At 37.7% G+C, this 25,481-nt stretch overlaps 1 protein-coding gene across 1 annotated transcript in view; it reads right to left on the minus strand.

The window, feature by feature from the left end:
- Nucleotides 1–25,481, minus strand: part of oxct1a (3-oxoacid CoA transferase 1a) — a 226,948-nt gene that overhangs the window by 65,634 nt on the left and 135,833 nt on the right. The window contains exon 13 of the mRNA XM_028805519.2: nucleotides 12,120–12,195. Coding sequence (XP_028661352.1) covers nucleotides 12,120–12,195 — 76 coding nt within the window. The remainder of the gene's footprint in view (nucleotides 1–12,119; nucleotides 12,196–25,481) is intronic.

Below are 25,481 nucleotides of genomic sequence, written 5' to 3' on the forward strand. Positions count from 1 at the left end.
ACAGATAGTATACCTATTCTCATTTTGCTAATTACAAATTGTGGCTAAATTGAATATACTGTAACTTTACCTTTGTTTTATAAAGCAAAGTACAATAAAATGCAAAATCCTGACATGGAAGTTGTTAACCTTTCATACACAGGAATAGATGATGTGATTTCTTCAGTAGTATGCATATCCAGTCTTCTGTTCTCTGGTGTTAATGTTACCATTACTTAAAGACTTAAAATGTAGTTAGGACTTTCTGGGCCACTAGTTTCATGTACAAATACTTAATATAAATAAGTAGCATTCACAAACACACTAATTGTATATAACCTAAGAACCTCACTTTAGTCCTTAGAGGAGACTTCATAAATGGTGCAAACTCCTGCTTAATGCAGTCTAGAATTTTGCCTTCTCCTCAGCACTTAGTTCCCTTCGCCCACTAATGAGGATATCTAATTTTTCACCTGAGAGTCCAGTCTCCAGAAGACATTCTTTTGTCAAGGAGATGAGAGTGGAAAAAAACAAAAGAGGAACTGTCAGACAAGGGGTGGAAAAACCTAAACAAAAATACAAGTCTACTTGAACAAGAGGATGGATAGCAGAAAGACAGGCTTCATTCTGTAACCTGATCTGAAAACCACTACTTGATGCTGAAGAAAAGGATATGGGTTAGTAAAAGATGCAGAAGGTGTCTAACTGTATTTGAGGTTGGACTGCACAACTGTCTCCTGAATTAAAATCCTGTACACAGGGTTTTGGTTATTCTCTCTGTGTCTGCACAAATTCTCTGGTCTCTCATCTTTCTCTTCAACATCCAATACATGCATTCTAGGTTTTTTGTAGACTCTAAATTGGTCTCATATAGACGTTTGCATAAATGGGCCACGTGATGAACTGTTGCAGGGTTGGTTCCTTTTGGTGCCTGTTGCTGCTGAGAAAGGCTCTGACCCCTTAAGACACAGTATTGGATTATGTGAATTTGAAGTACTATGTTATATATTACTGAAATTGTCAATTTTGATCAATTCAAAACAATCTGAACAGTCAACAGTATGTATCACAAGTAAATGCATTCAGTCCTGTGTCATGAAATAAACAGGTCATAACATGGTGTTCTTCAGACATAAAACTAAGAAAGTGTTAATATTTTAAAATCTTTTCTCCAATTGTTTTGATTTTGCATAATCCCCAGGCTTTTTTGTTTAACCACTCAATTTATATGTTGCCTGCTCTTTTGTTGATAATATAACTATAAAATTCAAGCCATTAGCATTTTTCTTTTGTAAAAGTTGTCCTGAATGACAGTGACTGTTGCTCTACTACCAGAACAGATTGAATTCTTGGCATTATTTGGAGTAATTGCAGAAAAGGCAACTTATTAATCACTCAGTTGTCATTAAAATAAGCATTCTGAACACAATACTGAACATTTAGTTCCATTTAGCTAACTTAGTAATTATTTTTATAATGCACTTCTTTCAATCACGACTTGCTTTGAATAGGATTATCATGAATCATCTTAACAGTTTTTACCATGAAAGCTAAATCAGAGTGTTAGGCTTAAAATGCAGCACAGCAAACTCATAGAAATGTAAAGCTCAATACAAATACAATATGCTTAAAGGGATAATAAATTTGGTTTTCTTCTTAAAATGTCTGGTGCACTTAATTAGGCTAAATATAGTACCTTATAAATGTTATTGTTTAATTGATATACACAAGCAAGGAACAATAAACCACCAAGCAAGATTAAATAAATAAATAAATAAATAAATAAAATGTTGAAGCCCCCATTTATGTGTATGTATATAGTTTCACACACACACACACACACACACACACACACACACTATCAAGTCAATGGTATTATGCTTCTGTACCAGAGAACATTTAACACTTATTTCTGGTCTCCTTTCTGCTCTTCTGCTCATTATGTTTAAACCTATATCAATCTCAGACTCAACTATCTTAAACCTCCAATGGTATATATGATTAATCTGAGAGAATTAAGATCACCTTCAGTATTTAACATGCCTTTAGCACATGCAGTTGTGTCACACAATCAAAATAACAATGTTTAGTGAAGTGCTGCTAGCCTACAGCCCATTTGATGCTGGGATATATCACATTTGGTATCATGCTACATCAAAAGCTGTCACATAATGCTATTAATATTCATTTGTAATTTGAATGGCACAATTACTAAATTTAAAACATTCAAAATAGTAGTTAGATTATTCATTAAAGGTGCAGGTGTTTTACTGTTCTTCAGTGAACTAAATGCATATTTGTTTGACACTTATTTTCATGCTACCTGACGTGAGCCAATGGGTTAAAAATTGCTTTTGTGATTTTTTTTTTTTTTTGAGATTGCTTACATAACTCAAAGTACACAAAGTGTTCACCAATTGCTCAGATATTGTTTTTGCCTTTCTATTGTTAGAACAGCCTTGGGTTGCAGTGCAGTCTTTTCCGTACCTCTGACTTTTGAGCCCTTGCAGTAGAAGCAGTAGTTAGTTCTGAATTAAAAGTCTCTTTACCACATGAGTGAGTTATGATTATATACATACAACTTAGTACTCTATTAAATACATGGAAAAGAATTCCTTCCTGTGATCAAAATAATGATGTATTATGTTCAGTTCAAAAATCTCAATTAATAAAATACAGGGGCAGTATGTAAAATGATAATAAAAACTCTTGATTTTTTAAAAAAATCTTCTTTGACCCATGTTAAATGGAAAGTAATAAAATAACAAGAATGTAATATTTTCCCTATATCCACTTTATTTATTTATTTTTGCAAACACACGCATACTAAATTTGGTGTTTGCAACACATTCCAAAAAAGTTGGCATGAGGCAATGGAAGAATACAAATATTATGGAATGTTTGAGAAGCATGCTTAACAGGTGACTTTTCATGCTTAGTTATCAAAGCAGCATTCATGAAAGATTAGTGATTCATGATCAAGGAGGGGTTGAGGGTCCCCACTTTGAAAATAGAATTTACAAAAGGACACTTTCATATTTCATTGTCTCAGAAATGTAATCATAAAAAGTACATATTTTGTGTAATAATTTCAAAATAAAGCTGCACAGATGTTAAATAATACATAAAACAAGACAATGACTGATTTCAAATGTATTGACCCTTCTTGCTATGACACACTGACTATGATGCGATCAGTTGTCTTTAAAAGTAACACAGCTGGCTGAGTAGATTTCTTCTGTGCATCTTTAAGAATTCCCATTAAATACATCTGTTATAAGATATCTATTATATCTATCTAGATATCTACAAGATCTAGTCTTTTAGTACAGCTCCCAAAAAATGTACAACATTACAGCCAAAAATTATTCATAAAACATCTAAGCAAAAAATAAGGATAACAGCGGCAGCATGGAGCTATCTGGATACCATAACAGAGGGCAAAATACCCAGAAATCCTGCAAGGAAAATCCATCAGAACAGACCTGAGACTTAATGGAAGATTCTAACTCAAGTAGGATAATGGCTCAAAATAAAACAGCCAGAGCTAGCTTTTAAAAACTAAAGAGTTGATGTTTTGGAGTGTTCTTGTCAAAACCATGATGTGTATATCAAAAAGGTTCTTATGGGTGTAATCCCTGCCCAAAATGCCTTTAGTAAATATTGCCACAGGAGGTGTTGTTTATACAGTAGATTGTGATATATATATATATATATATATATATATACACATATATAAACACACACATACACAGGCCTTCCATAACTCATTTTTTTATCTCGTATTTTATCGTATTTATCTCATCTACAGAAAATATTTTTCAATTTGACATTATACAGTTTTTGTGATGATAAACGGCAAAAGAATAATAAGAAAAATGCATTAAAATTTTGCACTTCAGCACAATACAATTATAAAAGCTGTTAAGAGAAACTATTTTTGCAGTCAGGACATATGTAAATTTGTGTTGTAAAAAAATAAAAAGTTTAAATTAAGAAAGTTTATGATGATTGCATTTTATTTTAATTACTCAATATTAAAATGTTTAAAATTCCACTTCACAAATTTCACTATGCCAAATATGATTTATTTGATTCTGCTGTAATAGTTTAACTTCACAAAAACAAGATGTAATAGAAGAAATGTCTACCCACAGATATTGTTTTAGTCAGTCAACTAATATTTATTTTATGTAGTGCCTTTTAAAAGGAATGCCCTCTCAAAGTGCTCAACTCATACAATATACTATAATTTAATCAGAGTTACCACATGAAAATATAAGTTCTGCAGTATTAAGCCTGGTAGTTTCCCATTAATCCCTAGCCATTATGTCACTACATGTCAAATACAGTAGATATTGTACATATCAAATGCAGTATAGAAATTTTGTTGACTTGTAATTTCTGGGTATCTATACTGTTTAGGTCTCTGTTAATGACATTTATAAGCAGCTATAGTTTATATATATTAAGTTACACAATGTAAAGTTTAACAGTGTACAGAGGCACACTGCAGGGTTTTTTTTAGTTCTTGGTGCCGTCTGGGAGCTGATTGGTACCACTGCCTGGATGGGAAGCCAATGTACACTTCTGGAGCTGGTTGGGACCACTGCCTGGACAGGATGCAAAGGAATGATCAGGGAATTGGTGATTCCACCCCGATGGAGTAGTGAAAGTAGCCAAAGTACTCCAGAATAGAGACCACCTATTAATACTCCTTGCCAGGAAAGCAGCAAGAAGCTACTTCTTGGTTGCTGCCAAATATTGGTGCACCTTGGCTCTCTAAGCAGACAGCAGTACATTTTCTAAAGGGTAAAGAATGACTCAAAACTAGTGCAATTGGCTGTGACCCTGAAGGCATTCAAGGGTTACATTTTTAAAAATCCTATTTTCCAATGTCACTGGAGCTTGGGGATGGGAGTGAAGACAATGGCTTGCCTGGCAAGGAAGTGGAAGAAAAGGATAGAAACCTGCTAGTATTATTGGTGATACAGGAGAGAGGAGGAAAACTTATACTAAGGACACAAATTTGTGAATTGGGGAGACAGAACAATATTCATGTGTCACTTCAGGGTTTATCTTAATGTAAACTGTGCCCTGTACCTCCCTGGAACCCTTTTTTTTCAATAAATAAAAGCTTTGTGACTGGACCCAGGGGTGTCTGTGGGTAATTTTAATTGAGGGGTTAATTGAGAGAGCCCCCCAGCCTACTGCTCACAGTGTGCACTGCAACAAGTCTTTACAAATAACAAATACTGTATGTAGCATATACACTGAAAAGACAGGCCTTTATATTCTACATAAATTATGCATAATTTATCTCTATATTTCAAAATAAAAAATGGATCTTTTTTTAAACGATTAAATTGATTTTCATCAGCTTTATGTCAGAACATACTACAGACTGGTTTACTACTTTTTGCATTTAGTGAATATTTCTTTAAAAACAAAAAAAGTATCTTGCTATCTATAGGCCATATGGCTCAAAGATGCATTTATATTTATAAAATAATTGCTTAACAGTAAGTAAATAGCTATCGTGTGTCTCTGACCAAACATATCTAAAGGATTAAATGCAGTACAGTAGTTATAGAACTGCCTGTCAGTGTAATACACTGAGCAGTTATGATTTTAACAAAATGTATGTTCAATAAAAAAAGCTTTAATGCAATTTTTGTTACTGGCTGCAGAAAAGCTTTTCTTCCCTGTAAACCAAAATAGTATAATGCCCTTTAGAAATTTACTGCAGGAAAGCAATGAAAAGCCAGTAGTTTAAAAAAAGAAATCAATGACTACCACCTTCCTTTCATTAGAAAACAAACTAACCTTTATTTCGGTGAGAATTCTGGAAGAATATACTGTAGACACACAAACCCACTATAACTAAAAATGACTGCAATCAGAGGCACAGATGCAGTTTGCACGAAAAGCAGCTTGTGAGCTCAGCATGACTAGATTTATAATTTAAAAAAAAGTTAACTGGCCAGATTTGGGTCATAATAATTTCAGTTTAGTAATACCATTGCTATAACACATAAATAATTTCATGGTTTTCAGAAGTTCAGACAACTAAGTGTGTTTGAAAAAGACAAAATAAATGGTCTTTAGGGGTGAGGGGTGGGTGGTCTCCCTGACTTCTTATTCTACAAGGAAATTAAAGTGGCATGATGCTGGTGATGAGGTTTGCAGGAAGTTCTCCACAGCAACTGAGAATAAAGGAAACACACACAAACACAATCATAGTAAAAAACCAACAGATATTACCTCAAATGAGCACAATGTCTTCATTGTTAAGAAAGATATACAATATTAACCTCTCGAACCAAGGCTCCTATGGCATGTAGAAGTGGAACTCTATCTATAATGTCCAGCCTGAGCTCAAGATTTAGAAGCCTTTATTGCTGTGGAATGACATATAACTATTTTCACTGATGAATTCTGCTTCTCTCAAGGCCAATAAACACCAAATTTTCACATTAAGATGACATATGCAACAATGCAATTACAACATTTTGGAACTGCACATCTATAGAAGAGCATGTGTCGTGGTGTGTGGCACCATTGTCTACGATATAATCCAAATATGTTGAAGACATCCTATCAGTCACATAAGACATTTCTCTGGAGGTCTGCTAGATGTCATTTTTCAAGAGGAAAACTTGATCACATATGGATGACATTATTTGCGAATACACATTTAATGCCACCACTTTTTCAGGTTAGCTGTGTGTTAGGTTTTGTTTTGATTGATCATGATTAGGAGATTCTAGGAAGCCACTGCCTCCATTGAAGGCTAGGTGCCTAGTGCTTGCCTTATGTGTTTTTGACAGTTTTTTAGATTTGTATTAAAACATACTTTTCTGCATAGCTGCTTGATTCTCTAAGCATGACGTTTTATCTTATATTAATAAGTAACACATGCCTTAAAATAAGAGGTTTTATATCTTATCAAAACATGGCATTTATTATTGTTTATGCCCTGTGCCTAGTACTTCATGCACCATCCCCTGGCAATGAAAACAACACAAAATCTTTTCCTATGTTTAATAAAGTTGGAGTATGCAAAAGAAGGAATCTTAAAGCAATCTACTCAGGCAAAAAATTTTCTGATCCATGATGACATTAGGCCTGTATTTATAGACCTTGTAGACTTATATAGCTGTGGACTACACTTTCCAAGTCTTGTAGGTTTAAATATGAGCAACTTCATAATCATAGTAAAATACTGAATTTACTTACATTCAACTATTTCTTGTTGAAGGATTTCTTAGAGTCATTTCTTAGACAACCTTGTTTTTGCCCAAAATACTATGATACTTAAGCAGAATTCATGTCATTGAACCTAACAAGGGCTGCTAGGTGCAAAATATCCAGTAGCATATATCACAGTGGATAGTAGGTCTCTTTTTAATGCATGGTTTCATTTTCTGATATCAAACACTCTGATGATGTTAATGAATAGAAAATCCAGTTTGGTTTCACATAATCCTAGCTCCACAGTCTATTCACAGTTCCAAAGCTGTTTGCAACTATTTCATTTTTTTCCTTTCAGTAAGGACATTCTTATTGTATCCCTTTATAATAACCCTTTATAATATAACAGAAACCCTTTGATTTCTTTTAGCCTTATTCAATGACTGGATTGATAGTTTAGCTCCTGCAACCCTAAATTGAATAAGCAGTTGAGAAAATAGACAGGTGAATTGTCAGTAATTAATTTTGCACCAATATGTGCTAGCACATATACTGTAGAATCACAACTGGTTAATACAGCAGTGACAACATATCTAAAAAAAATCTTTCAACTATAGAACAAAAGACAGTCATCTTAAAAAAAAAATTTTACACAATAACAAAACTCAAACCTGCACTCTGGTGCTGTAAGGCAAAAAAACACAACCCACTGCACTGAATAAAGATGTTATAAAAAACAATAATAATCTTTGTCAAAAAATATTGCTCTTTAGTAAGAATGTGTTGGGCAGTTTGAACTACACAATCTATTACCATGAAAGGGCTGCAAATTAGAAAAATAATTTTAGTAAATTCTTTCTAAGAGTTAAGAGGTAAACATATGCTACATCATTATAAGCTTCTGGGCTATTGGTCTGGTTAGTTAAGTAGCAGAGGGGGTTGTTAATCAGTTTCAGCTGCTTTGGTGTTAATGAATTTAACAACAGGTGCACTAGAGGTGTAACAACTAGATTACCTCCAAAACAGGTACGGTTTAACAGGTGGAGGCCACTGACATTTTTCCCTCTTCATCTTTTCTGACTGTTTTTTCACTAGTTTTGCATTTGGCTACGGTCAGCGTCACTACTGGTAGCATGAGGCGATACCTGGACCCTACAGAGGTTGCACAGGTAGTTCAACTTCTGCAGGATGGCACATCAATACATGCCATTGCCAAAAGGTTTTCTGTGTCTCCCAGCATAGTCTCAAGGGCATACAGGAGATTCCAGGAGACAGGCAGTTACTCTAGGAGAGCTGGACAGGGCCATAGAAAGGCCCTTAACCCATCAGCAGGACCGGTATCTTTTCCTTTGAGCAAGGAGGAACAGGATGAGCACTACCAGAGCCCTACAAAATGACCTCCAACAGGCCACTGGTGTGAATGTCTCTGACCAAACAATCAGAAACAGACTTCATGAGGGTGGCCTGAGGGCCCAAAGTCCTGTAGTGGGCCCTTGTGACGCGGAAACGCGTCCCCATACTAACTTGCTGCCTACACCTGTACAACTTTACTTTGAGTGTCCAGCGGCACAAAACACAAAAAAAAAAATAATAAAAAAAAAATACTGAGAACAAAGGGTTTAAATATGAGGACTTACCATCATTCATTAGCGTGTGAAGGGAGGGGGTTACTGTAGTTCTTTATTCTCCGGCTATCTCCTTACAAATAAAGATGTGAATGCCAGTCCAGATGCCATTTTAAACGTGGAATCTGGGAAAAGACGGCCGTGGGGGTGAAAAGTTTTTTTTTTTTTTAAAGTCATTGAATTTTGTTGGTTTAACGTTTTTTTTTTAGTTTGTTATTTCTGAGATCACAGATATAGGAAAGTGCTATTGGTTTGTTGATATTATTTCTTGTGAGCAGGGTTAGTTTGGTTGTGAAGCCTTTGGGTAGTCTAACCCTCCCCTCCCCCCGGGGCCCCCAACGAAACCCCCCACAGACAAACAGACTATGGTTAGTGTCGTCCAACAGCAGTGGGCTCTGGGAAAGAAATGATAGCAGCTTTATAAGAAGTTGGACGGGGCCGCTAAGGGGGACGTTTACCTGATTGAGGATTACAGAGTTGTGCATGGGCTGCTTATGCAGAGAATGACAGTCTCCTATTATTCAGTTCAGGCTCCTGATTTTTGGAAGTTGGAGGAGCTCAACTATTTAAAACTGCTTCAGAGCCTTATTTTTGTAGTTAATGGTCAGGCAGGTTTTTTTTTTCCTAGAAACTGAAAGTTGCCTCGAAGATAAGGCCATATATTGATTATTTTGGGGTTTTTTTTTTGTTTTTTTTTTTCTCTATCATTTTTTTAGACAATGTTTGTGGTGCAGAATATGGGTTATTTTATTAATTTATTTTTTCTTTGTAAGATTTTTGTGTGTGAGTATGCACACTTTATATATCCCTGCCCAAGAACTTTAGTTGCCGTAATTCTTTGGTTTTGACTCTGATGGCATCAACTCCCGGTCCTGGTCGGTCACAAACTACTAGCAGGTTACCTACTCCTGTAGGTGGCTTGTGACAGCCCTGTGCTCATTGCCTGGCACTGTGGAGCTCGATTGGCATTTGCCATAGAAAATCAGAATTGGCAGGTCCACCACTGGCGCTCTGTGCTTTTCACAGATGAGAGCAGGTTCACCCTGAACACATGTGACAGACGTGAAAGGGTCTGGAGAAGCCGTGGAGAATATTATGCTGCCTGTAAATATTGTTCAGCCTGACCAGTTTAGTGGTGGGTCAGTGATGGTGTGAGGAGGCATATCCATGGAGGGACACACAGACCTCTACATGCTAGACAATGGCACCTTGACTGCCATTAGGTATCGGGATGAAATCCTTGGACCCATTGTCAGACCCTATGCTGGTGCAGTGGGGTCCTTGGTTCCTCCTGATGCATGACATTGCCCGACCTAATGTGGTGAGAGTATGTAGGCTGTTCCTGGAGGATGAAGGAATTGATACCATTGACTGGCCTCAACGCTCACCTGACCTAAATCCAAAAGAACACATCTGGGACATTATGTTTCGGTTCATCGGACGCCACCAGGTTGCACCTCAGACTGTCCAGGAGCTCAGTGATGCCCTGGTCCAGATCTGGAAGGAGATCCTCCAGGACACCATCTGTCGTCTCATTAGGCATGCATACAAGCATGTGGGGGCCATACAAACTACTGAGTACGATTCTGAGTTGCTGCAATGAAATTTCTACAAAATGGACTAGCCTGCCGCATCATTTTTTCACTTGATTTTCGGGGTGTCTTTGAATTCAGCCCTCTGTAGGTTGATAATTTTCATTTCTATCAAAAAATATGGCATCCTTTTATTCCTAACACATTACCCACTCGATATCAGTATAGCTATCCAGCTTGATTTTTTTTCTGTTGAGATCTGATGTGTTTTCAAAGAGTTCCTTTAATTTTTTTGAGCACTTTATAATATGTGTTTTAGAATATTTTCACCCTTCTATGAGCCGTGAGCTACAAACACATCCATTTTGCTTCTCTACTGAATGGTAACAGTAACTGTTACAAATACTCTAATTCAGTAATTATCAGAGAAACAATTAGAAGCATTCATGCAAAAATGTTATTTAAATTTGAACAAAGGATTACAATATAGAGCAACATGACAACATCTGATTTGTATTATATTGACATTTCTTCCCCAATGAGATCTGATGTGTTTTCAAAGTGTTCCTTTAATTTTTTTGAGCAGTTTATATATATAACTGCTATATAACTGTTTATATATATCTGTACACACACACACACACACTTTGCCTTGTTTGCTCGAGAAGGCTGAACAGTGCAAAATATGGTGCTTCACTAAAGCTTCAGCTAAATGTCTCATTAAAGAAAATTTACATAAAAGCAGATAACTATTGTGAGAAGGCAACTCAGTAAACAGCCACATTGACTTCTGTTTCATTCCCACACTCTGTTAAAAAGCTATGATTAGAAACAGTTGCATCTCTGCATTAAGGGCAACTGGGGCACTTTCCCCGACTGCAAAAATTAAAGTAGTAACGTCACCTCAATAATTCAATGTATTTTTAAAAATGCTTACAGCAAACTCAGCTTCATCATAATTGAAATTTTCCAATTTTCCATGATATGCTCAATCAAATTTCTTGTGTCAACCCATTGGTTGTATAGTTGTGATGCAACTTAAAGGAATGTGTCAATCACATAGATTAATTATTTACAATACGATTTGGCACTTTACCCATAGAACAAAAGTGAAATTTATGAATATCCATTTGCATTGCTGCTTTTGGTGTTGAGTATTTGGCGTTGGCATTGTGATATCTTTTAATGTTATTGTTGGCCTTGCTTCACGTCTTCCTGCTGGTGACTCCTGCCTTTTCGTTTACTCCACCGCTTTACTACGAAACGTACAACCACCAAAACTTTGTAATGGCACCAGGCTTCGGATCAAATCTCTGCACAAGAACCTCATTGAGGCAACTGTCTTCACTGGAACTGGCTCAGGGGAGACTGTACAGGGTGGTCCAGATCTAACTATGCAACTTTTAATGCAATGCAATAATTGCATAGTTAGATCTGGACCACCCTATACTTATTCCTTGCATCCCTCTCATACCCTTTGACCTCCCATTCCAATTCAAACACCTCCAATTTACTGTAAGTGTCTGCTTCGCTATGACAATAAGTAAGTCATATCATACATGTATTTTGTGTTTTACAATTAGTTTGGATATTTTTGCATTGAAAGTCTTTATTTTAATTTATTATTTCTCATTTATATATTATTTTTAAATTAGAAAAACTGTGTAGCACTCTAAGGCAATACACTAAGGACATCACAGAAAATGATGAACTGAAAAAAAATGAAATTAGACTTTCACAAAAACACTGCATTTAAACTAACTTATATAAAAAAAAAACATTGACTCACAGGAATCATCCAGTTTGCCAAGTCTCCATACTTCGATACCTGCATTGCTCCCAGCATAGTTAAATTGACGTGGCCCCTACAGGGGAAAAAAAAGAAAGAAAATTAAACTTTTCATTTTGCAAACACCACATCATTTTGTATTTTTTATGTTACATAGCTTCATTCAAACTAAGCACTATCACAAAGTGCATAAATATTGCAGTTACAATTGCATTCAAGAAGGAAACTACTTCTTCACATAAATAGTACTGAAAAGAGGAATAAAAAAGAAAAAAAAATCAAGGATGAGATCTTGACTTTCAGCTGACCAGATAAGATATGTAGTCTAACGAGTCTCTTCTGTAACATTGTAGTGTGTTTTATATTTGTACCATCTTTTCCCTGATTTAATCTGTGGGTTATACATATTTTTGTAGTAAATGGGATTGCATACTATACAAGAGTGCAAGTTATCTAGATATTTGTAAACATAATCCTTGTTCTCTCTGCAATGAATGATTACCAGATGAAATATACAAGATTTCATTTTATGCTGTACAGGATCACAATCTGTTATCAGTAACACCAAATTTTTTTTTTTTTTTTTACCCTAGGCTTCACATTGATGATTCATGAAAAGATACTAATCAGGAAATTTTTCCAATGATTATTTTGTTTGGCAGTTTTCAAATGAATCATCTAGTTGCAGCCTGCTCTAACCTGTTGAGTGTCTTACAATATGTTCATAAATAATCAGAATCAAAATCATAATAATGGTAATTCCAGCACATCTTAATTGAAAATAAAACACTTTCTTGAACAAAACAGAAAAGCTGTAAAAACATTCATTACAATATCTGTAGCTACCAGTTTGTGGTGAGCACCCCTCCCAAAGCAATACCAAAATTTAAAAAAGTAGGGATAAATATTTCAAAATAACATTTTTTCTAAGACTGTATGTAATAGGATTAGGATGCAATTACTGTGAAGTAGATACGTATGAATACAAACTGCTGCACGTACATCAGACAAGTTAAAGAGAGGTTTTATTTTTGTGCACAGCAAAAACCCCAATGTTAACAGATAAAATACAGAAATGAAGAGAACAGTCTCTTACAGAATTCACTTACTAATTTAATACTATAAAAGTGAATTTAACACTGGTGGTTTATGTAAGTAAGTAATACAAAGCATTTTATTTTTCACTCATATTTAATGTCATTCTACAGTTTGTTTTGTTTTGTTGCTCAGAGATTCTTTTAATTGCATAAACATTGTTCAATCTCTTGGACACAAAGTGGTATGACTCGAACATCCAGCTGCCATACTCACACTGACACCTTTGCATGCAACAGCATCCAAACTGGACTTAAACTTACTGCTTACAGGTGCATGTAATAATATAGTAGCAGTCAAACAGCATACAGAAGAGTAAGGCTAGGATAATTACCTCGCACCCGGAAGTGAAGCACCCACAAGTTAAGAGCCATTAGTAATGTGAAGTTTGCTATTTCACAGAACAAAATTTGTCAGCAGCAACAAATTATCGGTTACACAAAGAATATTATTTATTTTATTACAAAATGCAGCTTGTAAGAGACAGCACTGTTGTTCAGTAATAAATAACATTTATAGGTAGCAATGAGACAGGTACAAACATTGCATTAATTTGCATGCAGGCTATGGTCAGTAGTACTATAGGTTAATTTGTTCAGGTGTTCTGTTTATTTATATTATTTTTAATGAAAAATTGCACACGAGTCTTATTTTTACTGTGCTTTAATATAAAAAAATCTGAACGTAAATATAAAAAAAATTAAACACAGAATAAAAAGGTTTATTTTGATAAGGTATTTCTAATTTCTGTACCAAACTAATTTTTTGATGCTGATGATTGAGCAGTATAGCTGAAACAAGCTAAAAGAATGCAACAATATATATATATTTTGGCAGCTTTACTATAGGTAGCAAAACAATTACAGGGAGATAATGTATAGACAGTTATGAAACCTGCTTAGGAAACACTCTCAGTATTCACAAAGAAAGCCCACAGAGGCTTAAAACCACTTACTGCCAAAAAATAAATGCCTTCCTTTAGAAAAATATGAATAACAAAAAAATTCACAGAACCTATGATTGCCAGCAATTAGTTTCACCCATGAAACACGTGGCCCAACTGCTTTGCCTGCATTGACAGTGCAATACAAATAATGTAACAGAGGCAAGTGTTGTAAAAGCTGTAAAGCTTTTAGAATTTAAAGAACCCAATTAACATTTAAATATGGATGTCTGGCCAGAAACTGATAATACAAAATGTCATATTTGTACAAACAGAAAAACATTGCTGATAATGTATTTACTCTCCTCATTTAAGGCAGCGTTTTTGTTCCTTTAAGCAGCGAATAAAACTAAGTTCCTAATTTGATACTGCAATAAAAAAAAAAAATCAAGAATACCCAGGGTTCTTTGTTTTTGGTAAGTTGAATGTGAAGGTATATCATGGATTTTATTAATTAGATTTTTCACATGAAGATTTGTATTTTTTGAACATAGTTCTGCATACTCAGCTGTGAGGAATCCATACCTAGAGATGTCTCTTCTGCAGCACTAGCACACCTTTATGGAGAATACTGTATTTACTTTTATTCTGGTTTGTTCTTGTTTAAGTAGTTCTTCATCTGGCTCAATCCTTTTCTGCCACAACACCACCAGAATACAATAAATTGTTAACTAGGATTTGGCTCATGCACTCACACTGTTATAGTTCCAAACAAGCTGAAAACCTGCATCTTACCTAATGTATTCTGAAATCATTGGCACTCAAGTTGTTATGCAGTTTCTTTTTATAATATTTTTTCTGTATTATTTATTGCTTACGCATGTCCTATTAAAATGTATTTTTGTGCATCAACTGCACAGAAGTAATGTTCAGTGAACTACATTGCTAAGTAGAACATTCAAAAGAAATTCTGAATGTAATTGAATAAAAACAGAAATTACAGCATTGATACAAACATAAAAAAATATTAAGAAGTTCCAAAGATCACTAAAACCTACTGTAAAGAGAGCAAAATGACTGGGGAACTTATACCACCAAAAATGGATTATGTGGGATGAGTAAAGGCAATTGAAATTATGACACAAATGTGATTAAAGTGGGAGCCAACAAGAACTCTGGAGCAACACAAAATAAATTAAAGCCTTCTGTAAGGGACAAGGAAAATGTTTATGTGACAAAACTAATTTTGAATAAAACATTTCTTGCAATTAGCATTGAGTTTCTAGTAATCAGTGCTTAGACTCTGATACTGATGGTGTGGCAAGCGGCTGAGGGCAGTATCCAGCCGGGACACCCGGAAGGACCGGAAGAGGGACTACGCCTCCTCCAGACCACGAGAGGGCAGCCACCCTGGATGGTATGGGGACCATGGGAACAGAGCTTAGAAGCTCAACCCTATAGGGGCCCGTGGTCACCGCCAGGGGGCGCCCAGATGCCTAAGGAGTCCTGGCCCTCAGCACTTACAACCAGGTGGAAGAAGACCAGGGACACCTGGAGTGTTTCCGGGTGCGCAGCCGGTACTTCCGCCACACCAGGAAGGGCCGGCGGAAGCTAATTGGGAGGCATCTGGAGCATGTCTGGATGAGCATAAAAGTGGCCGCCTCCCTCCATTCGATAGCTGGAGTCGGGTGGAAGAGGACGAACCCTGGAGAAGAGTAGTGGAAGCAGTCAGAAGAGGCATTGGAGAGAAAGGCCTGGACTAGGGGTGATTGGTGCTGCAGCACTGGGTTGTGTTGTGATCCTTGTGTAAATAGTTGTAAATAAACGTGTGTGGTGCTTTAAAATCATGTCTACCTGTCTGTGTCCGGGCTGTTCCCCACAATGGCTAACTGATTTTGTAAAGAACCCAGACATCCATAGAAGAAAAAAGTTAACCGCCTGCAACACCTGTTCTATTAGTAGTATTTTCCAGACAAATATATTCTATGAATAACATACTTCACTCACAAAGGCACAATAGAGACATAAACAATACTGTGACATAAAACTGAAAAAATAAATTCATAAACTACACTGCAAGATTTTGTAAATAAATAACAAACTAATACACCTTTCACTGTTCTATTGCTTTAAGACTGGTTTCAGCTGGTGTATTACTGAGTGCTAGTTATTTCACTGCAACTCAAGCATACTGTTCTTTTAGCAAATAGAATAACTACCCATTTACTATCCCATCTATACATAATCTGAAGCTCGTCAACGACTAACTTAAATTACCACCCAAAGGTCTTAGGACTAGTTCACAACCATTAATATTTGTTATGGAAACTGCAAAGCTATTCAGCAAACTAATAAGTGAAATCAACTGGGAGATGATGGTCCTGACCAAGAATAAACAAAAACTGTAGTCAGGAAAAGAAGCAAAAAGTCAGGAGCCAGAACATCTAAAAACATCTTTAACCAAACAGGTGCACGAAACCAGACATGTAATTAACAAGTTAAATGGGGAATTTAAAACCAAAAGAACCTATGAATATTTCAGATTGGATTATCCCTAACTAAAACACAAAGTTTTCTTCATTTTAGAAATGTATTCCAAAGAGATATTATTTGGACAAGGGTGTTGTCATCTTAAATAATGCTGATGTTGTGATATCATGTGCTACATCACTTCTGGTCACATCGTAGCAATGAGACATCATTACTATAAAACAGCAAGATGGTGTTACCTGTAAAAAAAACTTCGTAAGTCAATAGCATTGCATTGCAATAGCATTGAGGTGATTTCACAAACAGTAACAATAAATAATGATAAAAAGATAAAAATAAATATAAAAGCAAAATTCATATATGCTAGAGATCTGGACATTAGTCAGACCAGAATGTAACATCATCAAGGTGTCGTACATAATATAGTGAAAGATTTTGATTACTATAAAAGTTTATACACAATTGTAAAAAAGGAGATTCCCAACATAAAACCAGGCTTTTAAAATGGTAATTGCTAGATCAGGATTTTCAGGATACCAATTTAGTATATTGTTCACACATATCCTCATACTGTTAATCTATAGTTAAATTTCTAGGATAGCCTGTAAATGTAAAAGAGACTTAAGTTTTATTATACTGTATTGAATAGTATGGACTAATTTTATGCATGGATAATACTTTGAAAACTGTGTGTTTCACACAATTTTTGGACCAGTTCTGCATTTTAAAGAACTAAGGCAGTGATAATGTGGAGTATTTATGTGTGTAAAGAACACAGTCTGAAGCAAATTCAAGCTCACATTCTGAAATAAAATACTTGGTCTTGTTTAAATCAAGACTTCTCTGAACTAGCCTGATATAAAGAGCACTGTATAAAATTAAAAAGGGAATAATTACAGAATGTTTTTTCAAATATAAGAGAAATGTTGCAAGTATCTTCAGCCAGTGTCATACTGTTCCACAAAATCTGTAGAACTTACCTATAATAAAAAATATTAGGAATCTATAAAAAAAAAAATCTGCCAAATATTTTCACATGAGTTTTTTTTTTTTAAAGTTTATACAGCATGCTCTATTTGAGATGTCTTAAGGAAAAATACATTTTCCTGCCAGTATCCTTGAAGGAAAAGTGTGACAAAATTCAAAATAATCAGTCTACTGGCCACCGAGTTGTTTTATACAAACCAACAGATAGAGACATACATGGTGACATATTATATAAGAACACACTTTAAAAGTATACATTAGTTATTGTTAACTGGAGAGTGTAAACTGAACAAACATGAGTGAAAAATACTGGGTGTCTGACTATGTCCTGTAATAGTGTGCAATTTAATTCTCATTCTCTCTGGGATATGTACTTGTTACACGTAATGGAAACGGTAGATTTACAAAATGTATGGATGTTCCATTTTAACACTGGGTGCTTTACTTGTCCTACCAATATTTTATTTATCCTCTATACTGTCTACAATTATGTGTCATGTTAACTGGGTTACTAAGGAAACACAAGTGAATCATAGTATAAATGGTCTTTAACTAACATAAATTGTAGGTGGTAATTAAAATGTGTGGTCACATGTGAAAAGCAAAAAAACTTTTTTATTACAAAAATGTATTTTCTCTACACAAATGAAGCCTAATTTATAGAAAAAAAACATCTTGGTATTAATACCTGAAAAGAAAAAAATCTACAAATCAAAATCTATATCCAAAAACCTATAATTAATTATAATGTGGACAATTATCATTAGTATTTCTACTTACAACTGTTTACAGTTATAGTGAAAAACTTCATTTTGCTAGTGATCAAGAAATAGACAGGAACACGACTGGTCACTGCTTAAGCAATGGTCATAACAGACTAGATTTAGTCACTAACATTTAATTTTCTAATTTTCTTTTTTAATCTTCTTATTCTGAACACGGTCACAGTAGTAACAGACTGCTTTCATCAGACCACACTTCCCTAACCAAGGTCCATTATAGGAACTTACCAAATGAATTAAAAGAAATATCCTCAAAAGATGACAGGACATTCATGGGAAACCGTCTGAGGGAGGCTTCCAATGCAGCATTCTTATGTATCACTTCAACTTGCTCATTTCTATCAACAGAAGCAGCAAGTTTACTCCAGTGCCCTTATGATTTTTTTTAACCTCTTCAGCTTTTCATGTGACCTCAGAAACACTGTAGAGGAAGCTCATTCTTTTCCTTGCCCCATAACCTCATTCTTTCAAATTGTGATCACACACAAGTTTGAAAGCATGGGCTAGAAAAAGAATGTACATAAAGCAACCACCTGCTAACCAATGCAACGCCTCCTGTACCCTGTAGCCACTGCACAGACTAGTTGGTATCTCACATAATCAGCTCTGCCCACACTTGTTAAGAGGGTTCTCAGGTGTTTAAAATGTCTTCATTTGAGACAGGTGCTGCAGCATCAAGTGCAAAAAGCAAACTATTTGTTTCTGGAATAAGAACATGACTTTGGATGTGAAGGGGATACTTTTTAATCCAGCTGTGTTACACTTGATTACAAATCATTCCAGCTCACATCAAGCAAACGAGGCCAACAGTAAATATAGCCTATAATTTACCCTATACAGCTCCAGGTACCTCACTCCAAAATAAACAAGGCTTGAGCTGGGACAGCTTTTTGCCCATTCTGCGGAGGTGGAGGGATGGAATAGCATTTACAAAACAAAAGACGCTGCATGGAGATGTGCGAAGGGATTTAAGGTGGGCTGGCATTACAAGTTTTTTTGTAGGCTTCAGGAATTCTAGTGTTAAGCAATTAACATGTTGATCTAGACAGAGACTGATCTAGACATACCTTTAGGCAAATCAAAATAAAATCAAGTATGGTCAGAGATTCCTAACTACTGCCTGCTTCTTTTATGCTTTCAGTACCTTACAGTTGCACCTATACCCTGTAGCAACAATGGCTTGTACCTTGCACAAGTTCCTCTAGGCCTGAGACCAGTAACAATTGGGGGCTTGTCTAGGATCACCACTCTATTGTGGAGACCGTTGTCACTAGGCCTGGGAAATCAGGTTGGGGAGCTTCAGGGAGGACTCCTACAAACGTGTCATCTAGACAGCTTCAGGTACAGAAGGGAGACAGCAACGTTCAGAACGCGCAAGATGCTGATCCGAGATATCCAATGTTAATTAATATTGCAGGATTACAATCAACTCACACTTCTGCTTCAAGTACGCAAGATGGAGAAGGAGATGAAACTGCAAAACTGACACAACTAGGTGAACCAGAATTGTATTATTCACCTTTTGATTATGTTAAGGGTGACAGGCTGAGAATTGAGGAGGATGAAGAAATGTCACATTTGCTTTACCTCCAGGATATGATATCACAACTCCATCCATCCATCCATTTTCCAACCCGCTGAATCCGAACACAGGGTCACGGGGGTCTGCTGGAGCCAATCCCAGCCAACACAGGGCACAAGGCAGGAACCAATCCCGGGCAGGGTGCCAACCCACCGCAGGACAGACACAAACACACCCACACACCAAGCACACACTAGGGCCAATTTAGAATCGCCAATCCACCTAACCTGCATGTCTTTGGACTGTGGGAGGAAACCGGAGCGCCCGGAGGAAACCCACGCAGACACGGGGAAAACATGCAAACTCCACACAGGGAGGACCCGGGAAGCGAACCCGGGTCTCCTAACTGCGAGGCAGCAGCACTACCACTGCGCCACCGTGCCGCCCGATATCACAACTCCTAACTGGAAAAAGATTTCACCACAGCTAGTAGTGAGGATTGTACAGGTGACATCACTACAGGACAGAAACAAGATACTAACCTGAACAAAGCTGAACATTTGGCACAATTTTTTAAGTCAGAAAGAGCTCTAAGGAGATGGATCTGGTTGTGAAACGTATGCAAGGAGTTCAAAATCCATGGTGGGCAAATCTATGATGAGGGTTCTGAAATTTCATATAGTAACCTTAGCAAACAAAGAGATGTAGGATTACATGAAGGATTTAGAAGTTATCAGTTCTATTCTGAAAATAGTTAAATCTGGTATCTACAAAAGATTTCATATCAGTAGGGATGACTTCATCATGGAATTTCTTAGGTTACACATTAAGGATACAAGGAACACAGAATAGTTTTAGGAGATGAGTAATACAAAACAAGAAGATAGGGAAACACCTGAACAATTCGTATATCAGATAATGAGTTTTCGTCAGTGTGTGCTGCTGGCATCACAACAGCAAGGAGATGAATTCAGCTATGATAAAAGATTAGTCCAGTGCATATTCCTTCAAACCCTTCATCAAGAACTGAATGAAAGAATAACAGGACAAGCAAGACATCAAACCATTTCTCACTGACCTGAAGGTGACTGACAACATAATTCTGGAAGAGATAACTATATCTACCAAGGAGGAAACATTTCAGTTAGAGAAAGGGTGCATTGTAGCTTGCTGCGTATGGGGCTGCGTAGTCACAGAGAGCGAGAGTCAGTGGAGCCATGGACGACAGGGCAGTGGAAGAAGGTGGTCTGGTCTGATGGATCACATTTTCTTTTAGATCATGTGGACAGGTGGGTGCAACATGTGTTGTGTACTTGGAAAATAGATGGCAACAGGATGATATAATGGGAAGAAGGCAATCTGATGGAGGCAGTGTGATGCTCCGGGCAATGTTCTGCTGGAAAAACCTAAAGATTGCTGCATACCATGTACTCCCCTACATGGCAACGGTATTCCCTGATGACAGTGGCTTCTTTCAGCAGGATTATGTACCCTGACACACTACAAAAATTTTTCACGAATGATTTGAGGAACATGACAAATGTTCATCATATTCACTTGGTCTCCAAATTCCCCAGATCCCAATCCAATTGAGCATCTGTGGGATTTACTGGAAAAAAAAGTCTTAAAGACTTAAAGGATTTGCTGCAAACATCTTGGTGCCAGATACCGCAGGCCACCTTCAGAGGCCTTGTGGTGTCCATGGCTCTGTGGGTCAGAGCTATTTTGGCAGCACAAGGGAAACCTTTACAATGTTAAGCAGGTGGTTTAAATGTGGCTTATTGGTGTACATCTAATCTACTATGATTATGAGCTACCAAACATATACACAAAAACTTATACCCCACCAATCCCCTCACCTCTAAGGATAGCACTAGTTTCAGTTTACAAAGAGGCAACCTTCATTGGATGTCACAGCTAGATTTAGTAGTAAATGCTAGACTTGGACAATACCTTATGAATGACAGACACGAACAGTTATATTGATTCTACTTCACTGTAGACTAAAATGTTTTCTTCTTTACCTCTCAAATTTTTAGGATTAATTCTGGTTTTGGAAAAAAATAATAAAAGTAGTGAATATTTGATAGAATGTCAAAAGGTACAAAGCCTTTTCAAAATATCATTTTGGAGTGACACAGCTCAATACCTGGATTGTGACAGTATGATGTTGCAATTTATTTTATCACTGGTAGATTTTCAGGGAACTGCTATTTTTAATTTGGAGTAGATGTGGAGAATTGCATTTTGGTGTTAGACTGTTTTAATATGTATTTCTTGTAGCCTGAAGTAAACTGACCAATCAATAGACTCACAGACACCAAGAAATTGATGCCCTTCGGCAAAAATGTTTTGATGAGTAAGGACATTTTTCCATTTCTCCAACCAACCGTATTTTACATTTCAAAATGTCTTAAGAGTCAAAATTACCTAGACAATGTAAAAGGCAGTTAGTTAGATAGATAGATAGATAGATAGACAGACAGACAGACAGACAGACAGGTCATTTGCAGCCTTAACGTCCTGACCAGTATTTGGATGTGATACAAACCAGGAAAAGCTTGGGTTGGTACTGGAAGAGGTGTTGGTGAGATCAGCAGGGGTCGCTTACCCTGTGGTCTGAATGTGGAACCTAATGCTCCAGTACACTGGCAGGGACAATGTGCAATAAAAACGATGCCATCTTTCAGATGAGACATAAAATTGAGGTCCTGTCTCTAAGCTATAAAAGAACCCTGGGCATCCTCCACAAACACGATAATAATAATAATAATTCATTACATTTATATAGTGCTTTTCTCAGTACTCAAAGTGCTATCCACATAGGGAGGAACCGGGAAGCGAACCCACAATCTTCCACAGTCTCCTTACTGCAAAGCAGTGGCACTACCACTGCACCACCTGTGAGGACGGCTTATCCCAATGTCCTGGGTAAATTGCCCACCATGGCCTGGCCTTTCTGCCCTCCTAATCATCCCGTCTCTAACTCGCTAACTATCTCTAACTCCTACTGACTGCCTTTGTATCATTCAGATGGATGCTGCACATTAGTATTAGTTGAAGTGGCACCTCACTCACTGTGTAAAAGCACTTTCTGTACTGAGAAAAGCACTATATAGATAAAGAATCATTAATTATTATTACTAACCATGAGTGGGCAATACACTGGTTGATCCTGTAAACATGATGAAAATGTTGTTCTATTATGTCGCACCCTCCACATGACAAAAAGGCTCAGGGCCCCAGTTGACAACCCCCAGGCACATGATCCAGTCTCACCCTCTTAAAATTACCATCTGTCGCAGCCAGGTGTTACGTGGGCATCTCCTTGGCCTGGTCCAGCTGCTTGGGTCCTTAGCAATGAGGATCCTGTGAGCCGGATCACCCTTGGGGAATTGCACCACATGGCCATAATGTAGTAACTGATGCTCCCTTACGATGCAGGTAATATGCCTCATTTGTGACCCATGAGCAACTGCTCATTTGACACAAAGTCAAACTGACGGTACCCAAGGATTCTCCAATGAAACACAGAACTGAAGGAGTCCAGTCTTTGTCTCAGGATAGCGTCCATGTCTTATAACCATATACTGTAGCAAAACAGGGAGCACCAGGACTCTAAGGACCGGGACCGTCATCCTTTTGCAGAGATATTAGGAGTATCACACACCCCTTTCCAGCAACTTCCTGACCCACCATGCTCTCCCAATCTGTCTACTGACTTCACAGGAAGGGGCACCAGAGACATGAATGTTGCTGCCGAAGCAAGTAAACCTCTCAATGAGGTTGACATTCCCTCCGCAGACAGACACACTGCTGATGGCTGTGCCCAGGAAGTCATTAAAGTCCTGGATCTTAGTTTTTATCTAGGACACTGGACATTCAGCAAAGAAACTCTGCAGATATACGTACTTGCGCTCCATGAGGACCCTCAGTGCCAGGATGCAGTCGATGGTAGACTTGTTAGGCATAAAACCAGACTGCTCTGGTCACTGGTAGATGAGCAAGTGATCAAAGATCCTATTGAGGATGATCCTAGCAAGGACCTTAACAGGCACCGATAGCAGTGTCCCCCTGTTGTTGCCACAAGCCAGGCGATGACCCTTCCCTTCCAGATATGGACGACAAGTCCCATTTTCCAGTCAGTTGGGGTGACGCCCATCTCCCAAATTGAAGACAGCCTTACCCCCAGCCTGGAGAAGATCACCCTGGATACCACAAACACCTTACAACCTTCCCATCCCTCAGTTGGTTAACCACCAATACAGTCTCAAAGAGACTGGGTGGTTCCCAGCTAATTGGAGAATCAGATTCAAGAACGGTGGACTTGGAGACATCCAACATCCTAGCTGAAGGATCAGCTTTAAACAACTGCTCAAAGTAGCCAGCCCGGCGGGTCACAACTGCGGTGTCATCTGTGAGGACCGTTCCATTACTTGACCTGTCTGCGACCCTCCGAGGAACAGATTCAGATGTGTGTAATGCTTCGATTCCTCTGTGAGCAGGACATGGGTCATTAGACCATACAGGGTGTGTCACTTGCTCACAGATTACTCAGACAAACGCCTCCTTATCTGCTCTCAGAGCCCTCACAGCTGTCCTTCTTAGTTTCCAGTACAGACCGGAATTCCCATTAAACCATGCACTGGTTATCCAGGGTGCCCTGTGAGATGAAATACTTTCTTCTGGGAACATCGGCAACACCAACACAACCCTCAGGAACCTTCAGGGTTCTTGTCACAAAAGGTCTCCCACATCAAATTAGGATCAGCAGTTACACCCAAGCTTGAAAGTTCCTCACACAAACTGCATGCAAACTCATTAGAAACATGGCTGATCTTGGAAGTCTAGCCAGGTAAAGCCTCATTTTCCTAGAAGGTTGTAGTCTACCGGATGTAAGCTGGATCTTCAGAGCAAAAACAACAAGTCTGTGGTCAGAATTCACAAACTGAGCACTTCTAATGACCCTGCAGTTCTGCCCACGAGGATGTGATTGGTTTCCTTCACGGCACCACCAGTATTGGAGTACCAAGTTCAACAGTGCAGCTCAGGGCACTGGAACCAGGATACAGTGATCTGCAGCCCCCGACCTTTTGCAAAGTCAAGGAACATGAAGCCACTTTGACAATGGTTGCCAGAGCCGTGGGGACTTGACAATGTTCATTGCCAGCCCTGTCACTGCCAGTGGTCGCACTGAAGTCACCCATGCCCAGAGGAGTGTCACCTCAAGGGCACCTATCAACCACTGAGCACAGTTTTAAGTAAAATGTTTCTCTCACCATGACATCACACCATGCATTCGGAGCACAAACTTAGACAACAGACAAGGCACCCAGAGAGTGCCTTAATCAGAGTCTCATAATATGCTTGTTGAAAGGAGTGACATTGGACACCATTAGAAGCAGCTGTTCTGCCACAGCAACAGCTACTCCCCATATATGACAGCCATTAGAGCGACCAGACCAATGAAAGGTGTACCCACCTACAGAGATCTGGCCAGTCTGCACATCTCAGAGAGTGCCTCCAACAACAGAGGAAGATGATCATCGTGCCAGACAGACAAAACGTTCAACACACCTACCCAGATGGGCCATCTCAAATTG

This window comes from Erpetoichthys calabaricus, chromosome 7 (genome assembly GCF_900747795.2).
Source record: "Erpetoichthys calabaricus chromosome 7, fErpCal1.3, whole genome shotgun sequence".
NCBI classification, from domain to species: Eukaryota; Metazoa; Chordata; class Cladistia; order Polypteriformes; family Polypteridae; genus Erpetoichthys; species Erpetoichthys calabaricus.